The 14,399-nt window shown below is 47.7% G+C and overlaps 1 protein-coding gene across 1 annotated transcript in view; it reads right to left on the minus strand.

Moving 5' to 3' along the window:
* The window catches only part of LOC143282309 (chitin synthase chs-2-like), a 70,343-nt gene that overhangs the window by 20,452 nt on the left and 35,492 nt on the right, over positions 1 to 14,399 (minus strand). Inside the window, exons 7-12 of the mRNA XM_076587911.1 lie at positions 12,999 to 13,326; positions 11,972 to 12,108; positions 10,332 to 10,499; positions 8,107 to 8,412; positions 5,442 to 5,594; positions 1,858 to 2,021 (exon numbers count right to left, since the gene is read on the minus strand). Of these exons, the coding sequence (XP_076444026.1) occupies positions 1,858 to 2,021; positions 5,442 to 5,594; positions 8,107 to 8,412; positions 10,332 to 10,499; positions 11,972 to 12,108; positions 12,999 to 13,326 (1,256 nt within the window). The remainder of the gene's footprint in view (positions 1 to 1,857; positions 2,022 to 5,441; positions 5,595 to 8,106; positions 8,413 to 10,331; positions 10,500 to 11,971; positions 12,109 to 12,998; positions 13,327 to 14,399) is intronic.

The raw sequence follows: 14,399 nt of genomic DNA on the forward strand, positions 1-14,399 counted from the left end.
GTTGTTTCTGTTGTCGTCCGTCATCATGGTTATATCGTAATCATCACTGCCATCACCATCATCATCACCACCACTACCACCACCACGACACCATGGACATGTTAGTGTTGGTGTTGCTGTTGTCGTCGTCATCGTCATCGTCATCACCATCACCGCCACCACCACCACCACGGACATATTAGTGTTGTTGTTATTGCTGTTGTTGTTGTTGTCGTCGTCGTCATCGCCATCACCATCACCACCACCACCACCACCACCATCATCATCATCACCACCACCACCACTACCATCATCATCATCATCACCACCACCACCACTACCATCATCACCACCACCACCACCACCACGGACATGTTAGTGTTGTTGTTGTTGTCGTCGTCATTATCGTCATCATCACCACCACCACCACCATCATCATCATCATCATAACTACTACCACCACCACACGACGGCCATGTTATCATCATCATCATCATCATCATTCTCCTTCTTCTTCTCCTTCTTACTATTATAATTACCCTCTTGGCTGAGAGAGTGGGGACGTAACCTGGGCAAGGCACTCTCCACTATAATCAAATTCCAGCCCAGATACTCGGGACAGCAGTTGCCTCTGCTGTTCTCATGGTCATAGTCGGACACGAATGACTATCATGCGTACACACATTATTATTATCATAATCATCATCATCATCATCATCATCAATATTATTATTATTATTATTATTATTATTATTATCCATCATTATCATCAATATTGGTGGTGTTGTAGTTGTTCTTGATATTATCATCAGCAGCAGTAGCAGTAACAATAGCAGCAGCAGCAGCAGCAGCAGCAGCAGCAGCAGCAGCATCAGCAGTGGAAGTGGTGCGACAAGAGCAGCATGCCAGCGAGGCCACTCCACGCGATCATTGCTGTCTTTGTCATCATCATGTGGAGCAGGCCCCCACGACCACGCAACCTCCCCCACCCACCCACTCACCCACTCACCCCCTCATTCTTCCCCCATCCCCAGTCACACCTGTGTTATTCCTTCCATGCGCTGGAAAAAAAAAGAAAAAAAAGAAGAAGAAGAATCCGCCACACCCTACTCAAGCTAGTGCGACGAACCTCAACCCTTCCTGTCCCCCCCCCCCCAAGCGCCCCCCCCCCACACAGGTAGACTTACACACACACACACACACACACGCGCGGACAGAAAGACAGAAAGACACACACATACACACACACACACATACATATAATCAGAAGGACAGACAAACACACACGCACATACGCACACTCACGCACAAACACACACACCCGCCCTCCTCGACACACTCACACACACAGATACATATACAGACAGACAGGCAGACAAACAGACAGACATAAACACAGACAGAAAGACAGACAGGCACACATAATGATAAACACCCCCCCCCCCACACACACACGCACACACACACGCACACACACATACCACCCCTCCACACACACATATACACCCACCCACCCACCTACCTATCTCCAGCTCCAACACACACACACACACTCCTCCCCCCCCACACATACACCCCCCCTCACTCACACACACACACACACACACACACACTCACACACACACTCACCTACACCTACACACACACATACACCCACAGCCACACACACACCTACCCACCCCTTCGCACAGACACACATACGCATACAAACAGACAGCACAGAGACACACACACACACACACACACACACACACACACACACACACATCACCACACACGAACACACACACCTACACTCCCATCCATACACCTACACACACACACCTACCCCCCTCCCCGCCCGCCAACACACACACACACACACACACAGAGCGGCACCTCTCGGTGAAGGCGAGTCGCGGGGCCTGCGGGGTCCAGACGTATCGTGTGATCCACAGCTGGGACGTCCACCACAGACCCAACCCCAGACCCAGGTGCCAGATCAGCCATCTGCGCTCCTCCCCTTGGCCCGTGCACGACCAGCCCAGGAAGTCGGGGATAATCTGCAGCGTGAGAGAGGTGTGGGGGTGGTGGTGGTGGTGGTGTGGGGGTACAAACAACTTCTTCTTCTTCTGCGTTCGAGGGCTGCAACTCCCACGTTCACTCGTATGCACACGAGTGGACTTTTTACGTGTATGACCGTTTTCACCCCGCCATGTAGGCAGCCATACTCCTTTTTCGGGGGTGTGCATGCTGGGTATGTTCTTGTTTCCATAACCCACCGAACGCTGACATGGATTACAGGATCTTTAACGTGCGTATTTGATCTTCTGCTTGCATATACACACGAAGAGGGTTCAGGCACTAGCAGGTCTGCACATATGTTGACCTGGGAGATCGTAAAAATCTCCACCTTTCACCCACCAGGCGCCGTCACCGTGATTCGAACCCGGGACCCTCAGATTTACAGTCCAACGCTTTAACCACTCGGCTATTGCGCCCGTCGTACAAACAACAACAACAACAACAATAGTAGCAACAACAGCAGCAACAATATTAACACAACCACCACCAACAACAGCCCCAGAATGTCAAGGAATACTAAGGTAGCTTCTAGGTCCAGATATTCATGTTTTAGCTTTTCTTCGAAGTCCCAATATTCCTTGTTTTTCGAAGTCCAAGTAATTCTGTCTTTAGCTGCTCTTCGTTTTTAGCTTTGTTTCGAGGTCCAATATTTCTGTTTTTAGCTGTTCTTCTAGGTCCAAATATTCCTGTTTTAGCTGTTCTTCGAAGTCCCAATATTTCTGTTTTTAGCTTTTCTTCTGGGTCCTAATATTTCTGTTTTGTGCTGTTTTTGAAGTAAAAATATTTTTATTTTTCCTTAGTGTTTTATTTGTGTTTGGCCTTTCTGCGGCCAGCCCAGTCTGTTTGCTTTGCATGTTAAATTTCGTTTAGAATTCTGAGTTATCTCCGTCTCTCTTTCTCTGTCTGTGTCTGTCTCTCCATTTTCTTCCTCCAATTCTCTCTCCTCTGCATTCACCCCATCTCTCTCTCCCCTCACCCTATATTCACCCCACTCCCTCATCAAAATTGCTTTCTCCCACACAAATCCTTTTCCCTCTCTCTATGTCTTTTTTTCCTCTTACCACTGAAAATAAACAGTGTAAAAGAGAGAAGAAACAATGCTTCCATGTTTTATGTTCCATCTTCTGCATTCAGTGTCCTTTACGCCATGGGTTTTGCTCAACCCTTTTTAAAGGACCTAAGTACCCACAAATACTGAAGGTTAATTCCTTTCCTTCCCTCTCACTTGTATGGACTTCCTTCATTCCCATCCGTGTGATTTTCCTTCCCTCTCACCTGTGTGACCTACCTTCCCTCTCACCTGAATGGACTTCCTTCCCTCTCACCTGTATGGACTTCCTTCCCTCTCACCTGTGTGGCCTTCCTTCCCTCTCACCTGTGTGGCCTTCCTTCCCTCTCACCTGTGTGACCTACCTTCCCTATCATCTGTATGGCCTTCCTTCCTTCTCACCTGTGTGGCCTTCCTTCCCTCTCACCTGTGTGGCCTTCCTTCCCTCTCACCTGTGTGGACTTCCTTCCTTCCCACCTGTGTGGCCTTCCTTCCCTCTCACCTGTGTGGACTTCCTTCCCACCTATGTGGCCTTCCTTCCCTCTCACCTGTGTGGCCTTCCTTCCTTCTCACCTGTGTGGCCTTCCTTCCTTCCCACCTGTGTGGCCTTCCTTCCTTCCCACCTGTGTGGCCTTCCTTCCTTCTCACCTGTGTGGCCTTCCTTCCTTCTCACCTGTGTGGCCTTCCTTCCTTCTCACCTGTGTGGCCTTCCTTCCTTCTCACCTGTGTAGACTTCCTTCCTTCCCACCTGTGTGGCCTTCCTTCCTTCTCACCTGTGTGGCCTTCCTTCCCTCTCACCTGTGTGATCTTCCTTCCTTCCCACCTGTGTGGCCTTCCTTCCTTCCCACCTGTGTGGCCTTCCTTCCTTCCCACCTGTGTGGCTTTCCTTCCCTCTCACCTGAATGGACTTCCTTCCTTCTCACCTGTATGGCCTTCCTTCCCTCTCACCTGTATGGCCTTCCTTCCTTCTCACCTGTGTGGCCTTCCTTCCCTCTCACCTGAATGGACTTCCTTCCCTCTCACCTGTATGGACTTCCTTCCCTCTCACCTGTGTGGACTTCCTTCCTTCTCACCTGTGTGGCCTTCCTTCCCTCTCACCTGTGTGGCCTTCCTTCCTTCTCACCTGTGTGGCCTTCCTTCCTTCTCACCTGTGTGGCCTTCCTTCCTTCTCACCTGTGTGGCCTTCCTTCCTTCTCACCTGTGTGGCCTTCCTTCCTTCTCACCTGTGTAGACTTTCTTCCTTCTCACCTGTATGGCCTTCCTTCCCTCTCACCTGTATGGCCTTCCTTCCTTCCCACCTGTGTGATCTTCCTTCCTTCCCACCTGTCTGGCCTTCCTTCCCTCTCACTTGTGTGACCTTCATTCTCTCTCACCTGAATGGACTTCCTTCCCTCTCACCTGTGTGACCTTCCTTCCCTCTCACCTGTGTGACCTTCCTTCCCTCTCACCTGTATGGACTTCCTTCCCTCTCACCTGTATGGACTTCCTTCCCTCTCTCACTTGTGTGGACTTCCTTCCCTCTCACCTGTGTGGACTTCCTTCCCTCTCACCTGTGTGGACTTCCTTCCCTCTCACCTGTATGGCCTTCCTTCCCTCTCACCTGTATGGACTTCCTTCCCTCTCTCACTTGTGTGGACTTCCTTCCCTCTCACCTGGGTGGACTTCCTTCCCTCTCACCTGTATGGCCTTCCTTCCCTCTCACCTGTGTGACCTTCCTTCCCTCTCACCTGTGTGGACGTCCTTCCCTCTCACCTGTGTGGCCTTCCTTCCTTCTCACCTGTATGGCCTTCCTTCCCTCTCGTCTCTGTGGACTTCCTTCCCTCTCACCTATATGGCCTTCCTTCCCTCTCACCTGTGTGGACTTCCTTCCCTCTCACCTGTATGGCCTTCCTTCCCTCTCACCTGTGTGGCCTTCCTTCCTTCTCACCTGTATGGCCTTCCTTCCCTCTCACCTGTGTGGCCTTCCTTCCCTCTCACCTGTGTGGACTTCCTTCCCTCTCACCTGTGTGGACTTCCTTCCCTCTCACCTGTATGGCCTTCCTTCCCTCTCACCTGTGTGGCCTTCCTTCCTTCCCACCTGTCTGGCCTTCCTTCCCTCTCACTTGTGTGGCCTTCCTTCCCTCTCACCTGTGTGGCCTTCCTTCCTTCCCACCTGTGTGATCTTCCCCTTCCTTCCCACCTGTGTGGCCTTCCTTCCCACCTGTGTGGCCTTCCTTCCCTCTCACCTGTGTGGCCTTCCTTCCCTCTCACCTGTGTGGCCTTCCTTCCCTCTCACCTGTGTGGCCTTCCTTCCCTCTCACCTGTGTGGCCTTCCTTCCCTCTCACCTGTGTGGACTTCCTTCCCTCTCACCTGTGTGGACTGTGGCGACAGGTAGCAGAGCGTGATGATGGTGGCCACAGACACAGGTGTTGCCAGGGACAGAGGGACGGCGAAGGAGAACCTCTGCATGCACAGCTTGCAGGCCAGCCTCGCGAAATAGTAACACAGCCCTGAAGACACCACCTGTAAGTAAAAAAAAAACGATCAACCAATCAACAGATCAATAGATCAATCGATCACTCACTCACTCAAGAAACAAACGAACAAATAAAAATAAACATGACCAGACACTATTTGCAGGAGAAGGGCGGTAAGTGATGTATTGCCTCTAGATGTAGCCATCACTGCCGCTGAAGACCCAGCCAGCCAACGAACGAGAAAACCACCTACCTACCTACCTAACTGACTAAAGACGACCCTCCGCCCCTCCCTCCAAGAAGAGGTACCTGTAGAAGTAGAAACAGGTAGGTGATGCACTGCCACCATCTGTAGATATAACTGGCGTTGCACGCCTAACTAATTGACAACTCTTTTTTGCTGCCCCATCATCTGCACCGTTTCAGTGGCCACGCCGCTCATTTCCCCACACACGGCCACTCCTGGGTTTGTCTGGGTTTGTCTGTCGCAGCATTGACTGTCCACAGGGAACCATCGATGTTAAGTCGCCAGGAGGCCACACACCAGTGGAGACGTAGGTGCCAGATCAGCCATCTGCGCTCCTCCCCTTGCCCCGTGCACGACCAGTACTGCTGCTGAGTCACTTCGGTGGTGTTCGGTTGTGCCTGTTTTGATTTGATATACTTAGGACACCACCTACTATGCCGCGTACTGACGACAATAATGGCTTAGTCGCAGAGCGACTGAGTGAGTGCCCCTCCCAGAGTGGAGACCGCCACCACATCCCTTCAGTGACAGTCCTTAATGAATCGACATCGAAGACCTTGACAGAACTTACGGAAGCACTGAAGTGGAGGGGTATCGAAACAGGTCACCACGAGAGCACGGCATGAAAGGCCACATAATTTGTGACTTCTTTTCTATTATTGATGATGAAGAAGGAGGAAGAGGAGGACAATGATGATGATCATGATGAAGATGATGCTATGTAGGTCCATTTAGGTTGGTGACTACGTGACAAGGCTGTACTCCACGCTTCCTGTCATAATGATAGCCCGGTGTCAACCAGGCCCGAGAGATACAGACACATGCAGTGTTGGTCAGGAAATTAGAGCAACACGCCCAGAGACGCATCTGTGAAGTGGATTATACTCGACTGTGTAGTCCCAGTCTTCACATTTAAGCCCATTGTACTCAACTCTGAGTAGGAGTCGGGCCCGGGCCGAAAACACACCCTCCTCTGGGAATCGAACCCGCGACCTTCCAGCCGTCAGTCCACGACGTTAACCGCTTCGCCACGGCGTCTGGTGCTGAGTAACTACTTAACAAACTACCTAATTAACTGACTAACGATACTCCCCCCCCCCCCCAATGTCACCTGCAGAAGTAGAGGCAGGTAAATGATGTACTGCTGTCAACTGTAACTGGTGCTGCACACCAAAAAAACCAAAAACAAAACAAAAAACAACAACAACAACAAAAACAACCACAAAACAACCCCCTCCCCCCAAACCCCCCCCCAAAAAAACCAACAACAACAAAAAAAAAAACAACCCCCCCCAAAAAAAAAACAAACACACACAACAACCCCCCCCCCCAAAAAAAAACAAAAACAAAACCCAACCAAACAAACAACAACAACAACAAAAAACCTACCTACCTACCTATCTACCTACCTACCTGCCTGCCTGCCTACCTACCTACCTACCTAACCAAAGATGAACTACCCTCCGCAGAAGCAGAGGCAGGTAGGTGAAGTACTGCATGCCGCCAAATGTAGCTATAACTGTTGCTGCACATCTAACTAAGCAGCTACCCACCTACCTATCTATCTACCTACCTAATTAACTACCTAAAGATGCCCCCCCCTCCCCCCCCATGTTACTTGCAGAAGCAGAGGCAGGTAGGTGATATACTGCTGCCAGCTGTAGCTGTAAGTGGCGTGGCACACCTAACTAACCAACTACGTACGTACGTACCTACCTACCTATCTACCTACCTAAAGATCCCCCCATGTTACCTGCAGAAGCAGAGGCAGGTAGGTGATGTATTGCCGCCAGCTGTAGCTGTAACTGGTGCTGCACACCTAACTAACCAACTACCTACCTACCTACCTATCTACCTACCTATCTATCTATCTATCTATCTACCTACCTAAAGATCCCCCCATGTTACCTGCAGAAGCAGAGGCAGGTAGGTGATGTACTGCCGCCAGCTGTAGCTGTAACTGGTGCTGCACACCTAACTAACCAACTACCTACCTACCTACCTACCTATCTATCTATCTACCTACCTAAAGATCCCCCCATGTTACCTGCAGAAGCAGAGGCAGGTAGGTGATGTATTGCCGCCAGCTGTAGCTGTAAGTGGCGTGGCACACCTAACTAACCAACTACCTACCTACCTACCTACCTACTATCTACCTACCTAAAGATCCCCCCATGTTACCTGCAGAAGCAGAGGCAGGTAGGTGATGTACTGCCGCCAGCTGTAGCTGTAACTGGTGCTGCACACCTAACTAACCAACTACCTACCTACCTACCTACTATCTACCTACCTAAAGATCCCCCCATGTTACCTGCAGAAGCAGAGGCAGGTAGGTGATGTACTGCCGCCAGCTGTAGCTGTAACTCGTGCTGCACACCGTGGTGTTGAGGGAGCCGCTGGTGGTCAGATTGAAGAGGGAGCAATTCTGGGCCTGCACCTGCATGAAGCGGCTCTCCGCCGGGGGGATGGGGGAGTGGTGGGGGAGAGGAGGGGTGAGGAGGTCGGGCAGGATGGGGGGCTGGGTGGTGCCAGGGGGCTGGGTGGGCGGCAGGTCTGGCATCGTCTGCAGGAACGTGCCGTTGTAGTCCGTGTACTCCGCCGGCGTGTCGCCCAGGTCCTAAGGATGGTGGTGGGGGTAGGTGGGTGGGTGGGTAACGTGGTAAGATTAAAGGATAAAGATCACATAGGCCCTTTTGTTTTTAGGGCCAAGGATATTCATATTCAGTGCGTAAAGGGCTCGGCATACACACAGACGCATACATACATGCACACACATACACACGCACAGACACACACACAAACACAGACACACACGTGCATGCATGTCCTAACACACATTGTCCTATACCTTGAACAAACAACCCACATAGTCCTATACCTTGAAGAAATAACACATATAGTCCTATACCTTGACGAAATAACACACATTGTCCTATACCTTGAACAAACAACACACAAAGTCCTATACCTTGAACAAATAACACACATAGTCCTATACCTTGAAGAAATAACACACATAGTATACCTTGAAGAAACAACGCACATAGTCCTATACCTTGAACAAACAACACACATAGTCCTATACCTTGAACAAATAACAGACATAGTATACCTTGAACAAATAACACACATAGTCCTATACCTTGAACAAATAACACACATAGTCCTATACCTTGAACAAATAACACACATAGTCCTATACCTTGAACAAATAACACACATAGTCCTACACCTTGAACAAATAACACACATAGTCATATACCTTGAATAAACAACACACATAGTCCTATACTTTGAACAAATAACACACATAGTTCAATTACCTTGAACAAACAACACAAATAGTATACCTTGAACAAATAACACACATAGTCCTATACCTTGAACAAACAACACACATAGTCCTATACCTTGAACAAATAACACACATAGTCCTATACCTTGAACAAACAACACACATAGTCCGATACCTTGAACAAACAACACACATAGTCCGATACCTTGAACAAACAACACACATAGTCCTATACCTTGAACAAACAACACACATAGTCCTATACCTTGAAGAAATAACACACATAGTCCTATACCTTGAAGAAATAACACACACAGTATACATTGAACAAACAACACACATAATATACCTTGAACAAATAACACACATAGTATACCTTGAACAAACAACACACACAGTATACCTTGAAGAAACAACACACATAATATACCTTGAACAAATAACACACATAGTATACCTTGAACAAACAACACACACAGTATACCCTGAAGAAATAACACACATAATATACCCTGAACAACTAGCTTTTTTGAATAAACAACAGCGACAACATCATCAACAACAATAGCATCCACACTCCCATTGCATACCTTCAAAAAGCAACATTCGTAGAACAACAACTACCCCCGAAAACGGAGGATGGCTACCTGCATGGCATAGTAAAAACGGTCATGCACGTAAAAACCCACTTGTGAACATACGAGTGAACGTGGGAGTTGCAGCCCACGAACGAAGAAGAAGAAGAAGAAGAAGAAGAAGAAGAAGAAGAAGAAGAAGAAGATGATGATGATGATGATGATGAAGATGGACAAGAAGATGAACAAGAACAAGACGACGACGACGACGACGACGACGACGACGACGAAGAAGAAGAAGAAGAAGAAGAAGAAGATACCACCACCACCACCACCAACAACAACATCATGAAGACCTTCACGTGCCCACAGGCCCCATACACACAGTTTCAGTTTCAGTTTCAGTAGCTCAAGGAGGCGTCACTGCGTTCGGACAAATCCATATACGCTACACCACATCTGCCAAGCAGATGCCTTACCAGCAGCATAACCCAACGCGCTTAGTCATGCCTTGAGAAAACACACACACACACACACACACACACACACACACACATATATATATATATATATATATATATATATATATAGATAGATAGAGAGAGAGAGAGAGAGAGAGAGAGAGAGAGAGAGAGAGAGAGAGATAGATAGATACACACAGCCTACCTTGAATGCTTCATGAGCCAGAGACAGGTCCGGCACGAGCAGGAAGGCAAAGCCGAAAGTCAGGCCGATCTTCCACAGCGATGCCAGAATGTAGGCCTTGGTGCGGACCCTGTGCAGGGAGTCCTTGTAGGCCTTGACCGGTACGTACAGCGCGCCAAGCCTCAGGTCCTGTTGAAAAAAACAAGGAGGTTTGTTTCTTTCCTTTATTTTACTTGCTTTAGAATTGGTATTTTCATGTTCTTTTATTGTTTTGTCATTTTTATTTTATTTTTTATCTTATTTTGAGTTCATTTGAATTTTTTTTCTATTCTGCATAATTCAGTTCCATTCAATTTGATTTTGGTTTATCTGTTTTATCGTGTGTGTGTGTGTGTGTGTGTGTGTGTGTGTGTGTGTGTGTGTGTGTGTGTGTGTGTGTGTGTGTGTGTGTGTGTGTGTGTGTGTGTGTGTGTGTGTGTGTGTGTGTGTGTGTGTTCTTTCGTTTCGTTTCATTTTGATGTCAGCTTGGTTTACGTTATTTTGTTCGTTTTAATAATATTATATCATATTTCATTTTATTCCAATTTAATTTACTAGCTACTTGTTTTATTTCATTTAATTTTTCTTCTTATTTCATTGTATTGTTTTTATTTGATATCTATTTCTGGTAACATAAAATCATAACGAGTTTTGTGTAAGATCATCCATCCATCCACCCATACATCCATACACTACTAATACTACTGCTACTACGACCACCACTAAAAAAAAAAAGAAAAAAAAAAAGAACAAAAGAACAAAAGTATCTATATCGGGCTGAAGCTAAAATCACATAAACAAACAGATAAACAGATAGATAAGTTATTGAATAAACAAACGAATAACTATCCAACAAAATCACCTAAACTGAACAAGATAATTAAACAAACAAACAAACAAATATATAAATAGATAAATCTACACATAGATAAATACATAAATAAATGAATAAATAAATAAATAAGCAAATAAATAAACACATAGATAAATAAACAAACACATAAATACATGAATAATGAACTGATAGATAAACAAACAAACAAACAAAAGAAGCCGAGAACAACAACACACACACAACAACAACAACAACAAAAACAACAACAACAACAACACACACACACACACACACACGCACACGCAAGTAAGGAATACTTGTTGATATGCATATACATATTCTCCTTCCCAAGACAACTCATTCAATACACACTACAACCTCTTTAGACTTTTTCTTATAATATACTTTTCCTCTGATACATAACATGAACTTTTTTTTTTATATTTTATTTATTTTATTTTATTTTTACACTAATATTCACATGCATTCCCTTTCCTTTATACACTACTTTACTCCTTTCCGTCTAAAAACACTTATAGTGAATAGACGTTAAACTGAAGAAAACAAGTAAGGAAAGAAACAGTTTCAGTTTCAGTTTCAGTAGCTCAAGGAGGCGTCACTGCGTTCGGACAAATCCATATACGCTACACCACATCTGCCAAGCAGATGCCTGACCAGCAGCGTAACCCAACGCGCTTAGTCAGGCCTTGAGAAAAACAAAGAAAAAAAAAGAAAGAAAGAAAAAAGAAAAAAAAAGAAACAGCAAGCACACAGGCGGGTGACCCACCTTGTCACAGAAGTTCTCCCACCACTGGGAGGACACGAGGAGCAGGGCCAGGGGGATCTCCCAGGACATGTCCGACACGGAGTACGTGTGCTGCCAGGCCGTGCCGGAGTCCTTCAGCAGCTGGGAGGCTGGCAGGCCTGTGGGGTGGGGGTGGGGGTGGGTGTCATGAGAAGACAACTCAACATTTTATCTCATTATGGTAAACTGAATGAGCAACGGTTGCTGTTGTTAGTGGGGGGCAGGGAGGAGGGGTGGGAGTGGGGGTGGGGGGGCAGGCCTCCGTGTGTGTGTGTGTGTGTGTGTGTGTGTGTGTGTGTGTGTGAGAGAGAGAAGTGAAGTCAACATTTTATTTCATTATGGTAAACTGAATGAGCAACGCTTGCTGTTAGTGGGGTAGGCCTATGTGTGTGTGTGTGTGTGTGTGTGTGTGTGTGTGTGTGTGTGTGTGTGTGTGTGTGTGTGTGTGTGTGTGTGTATGTTTGGTGGGGGGCAGGGATAGGACCAGAGGACAACACTGGGCTAACATTTCGTGAAGAACAGTATCGATCCAAAGCGTACATGCGCACCTCTATCTAAACACAGCATCATAGCCGTAGAAGAAAAAGATAACAAGAAAAACAGCGAAACATCATTTTGTCAGTCAGGAATTATATATAAGCATAGTTTCATTAACCATTAGGTGTCAAAAGTGAATCAAAAAACTTTACAGGGAAAAGAAACATAAAACTAGAACAGAAGGTAAAAACAACAACAAACACGCACCCCCCCCCCCCCCGCCCCCTCAAACACACACAGAGACACAGACACACACATAGAAGAAGAAGAAGAAGAAGAAGAAGAAGAAGAAGAAGAAGAAGAAGAAGAAGAAGAACAACAACAACAACAACAATAACAACAACGACGACGACGACAAGAACGATGAGCACAAAACACCCAAGAAACACACACACAAAAAAAGAACCTAGTCCTCCCCCCCCCCCCGCCCCCCGTACACCTCCCCCCCCCGCCCCACTACACCACACCATACCTCCTCCATCAACACCACCACCCCCCGCCGCCGCCTCCTCCTCCTCCCCCCCTGCTCCCCCCTCCTCGTGCACGCAGCGTGACGTCATGGACAGCATGCAGATGACGTAAGCGGACAGCTGCATGAGGGCAGCCAGGCCATCCAGAATGGCGGTGACCACCTTGCGGGGCGGGTCATCGGAGCGCGTGGTGGCCACGAGGCGGAGGAGGGCGGGGATGGAGCACAGGCCGTTCATCAGCAGCAGGCATCGCACGGTGTCCAGGCAGGGCAGGACGCGGAACAGCAGCAGGCTCAGACCCAGGCTGTGCAGCCCTTCCGTCAGCAGTATCTGCCCTCACACACACACACACACACACACACACACACACACACACACACACACACACACAGGAACACACACACACACACACACGCACACACACACACACACACACACACACACACACACAGAGGAACACACACACACACACACACACACACACACACACACACACACACACACAGAGCAGAGAGAAAGTGGTGATGAATGGTTGCGTTGATCTTGATGAAGAAGAAGAAGAAAGAGAAGGATAAGGAGGAGGAGGAGGAAGAAGAAGGAGGAGAAGAAGGAGGAGGAGGAAGAGGAGGAGGAAGAAGAAGGAGAAGAAGAAGAAGAAGAAGAAGAAGAAGAAGAAGATAGTAGTATCTATGATAACGCTACTGCTACTACTGCTGCTACTGCTACAACTAGTATACTATTACTACCACCACCACCACTCCTCCTCCTACCCCTCCATCTACTGCTACTACAGTGACACCACCACCACCACTTACTACTACTGCTACTACTACTACTACTACTACTAAATGCATGAATGACTAAATTTCGCGCGGTGACAAATCAAATCTCTCCCACACCAGTCACAGCACACATGCACGACTCTGAAGCAAGAGGATCACGTTCTTTCTTGCACATTCTGTTTCGTTGATAAAGGCTGTCCAGTCATCTGCACCGTTTTAGCGGCATTTCTCCCATACCGTCCACAGGGAATATCGATAGTCAGGTCGCCAATAGGCCACACACCAAATGAGACCCTGCACTTCTGCTGAGTCACTTCGATGGTGTTCAGCAGCGCCTGTTCTGATTTAACGAAATCAAGACACTATCGAGCAAGCTCCCAACTGACGACAATAACAACTCAGTCGCGGGATCAGAACGGAGTGAGTGTCTCCCAAAGTGTGGATGTCGCCACCACGCCCCTCCAACGACAGTCCCCCATGAGTATACCGACACTGAAGACCTTGACAAGACTCACCACAAGCACGGAAGTTGAGGAGGGAGGGGGAAGGGGGGGGGGGGAGGGGAGGGGGCGAAACTGAGGTCATCATGAGAGCAAGGCAGCAAAAGTCACAGAATTAGGT

The sequence above is a fragment of the Babylonia areolata genome, chromosome 5 (assembly GCF_041734735.1).
Source record: "Babylonia areolata isolate BAREFJ2019XMU chromosome 5, ASM4173473v1, whole genome shotgun sequence".
NCBI classification, from domain to species: domain Eukaryota; kingdom Metazoa; phylum Mollusca; class Gastropoda; order Neogastropoda; family Buccinidae; genus Babylonia; species Babylonia areolata.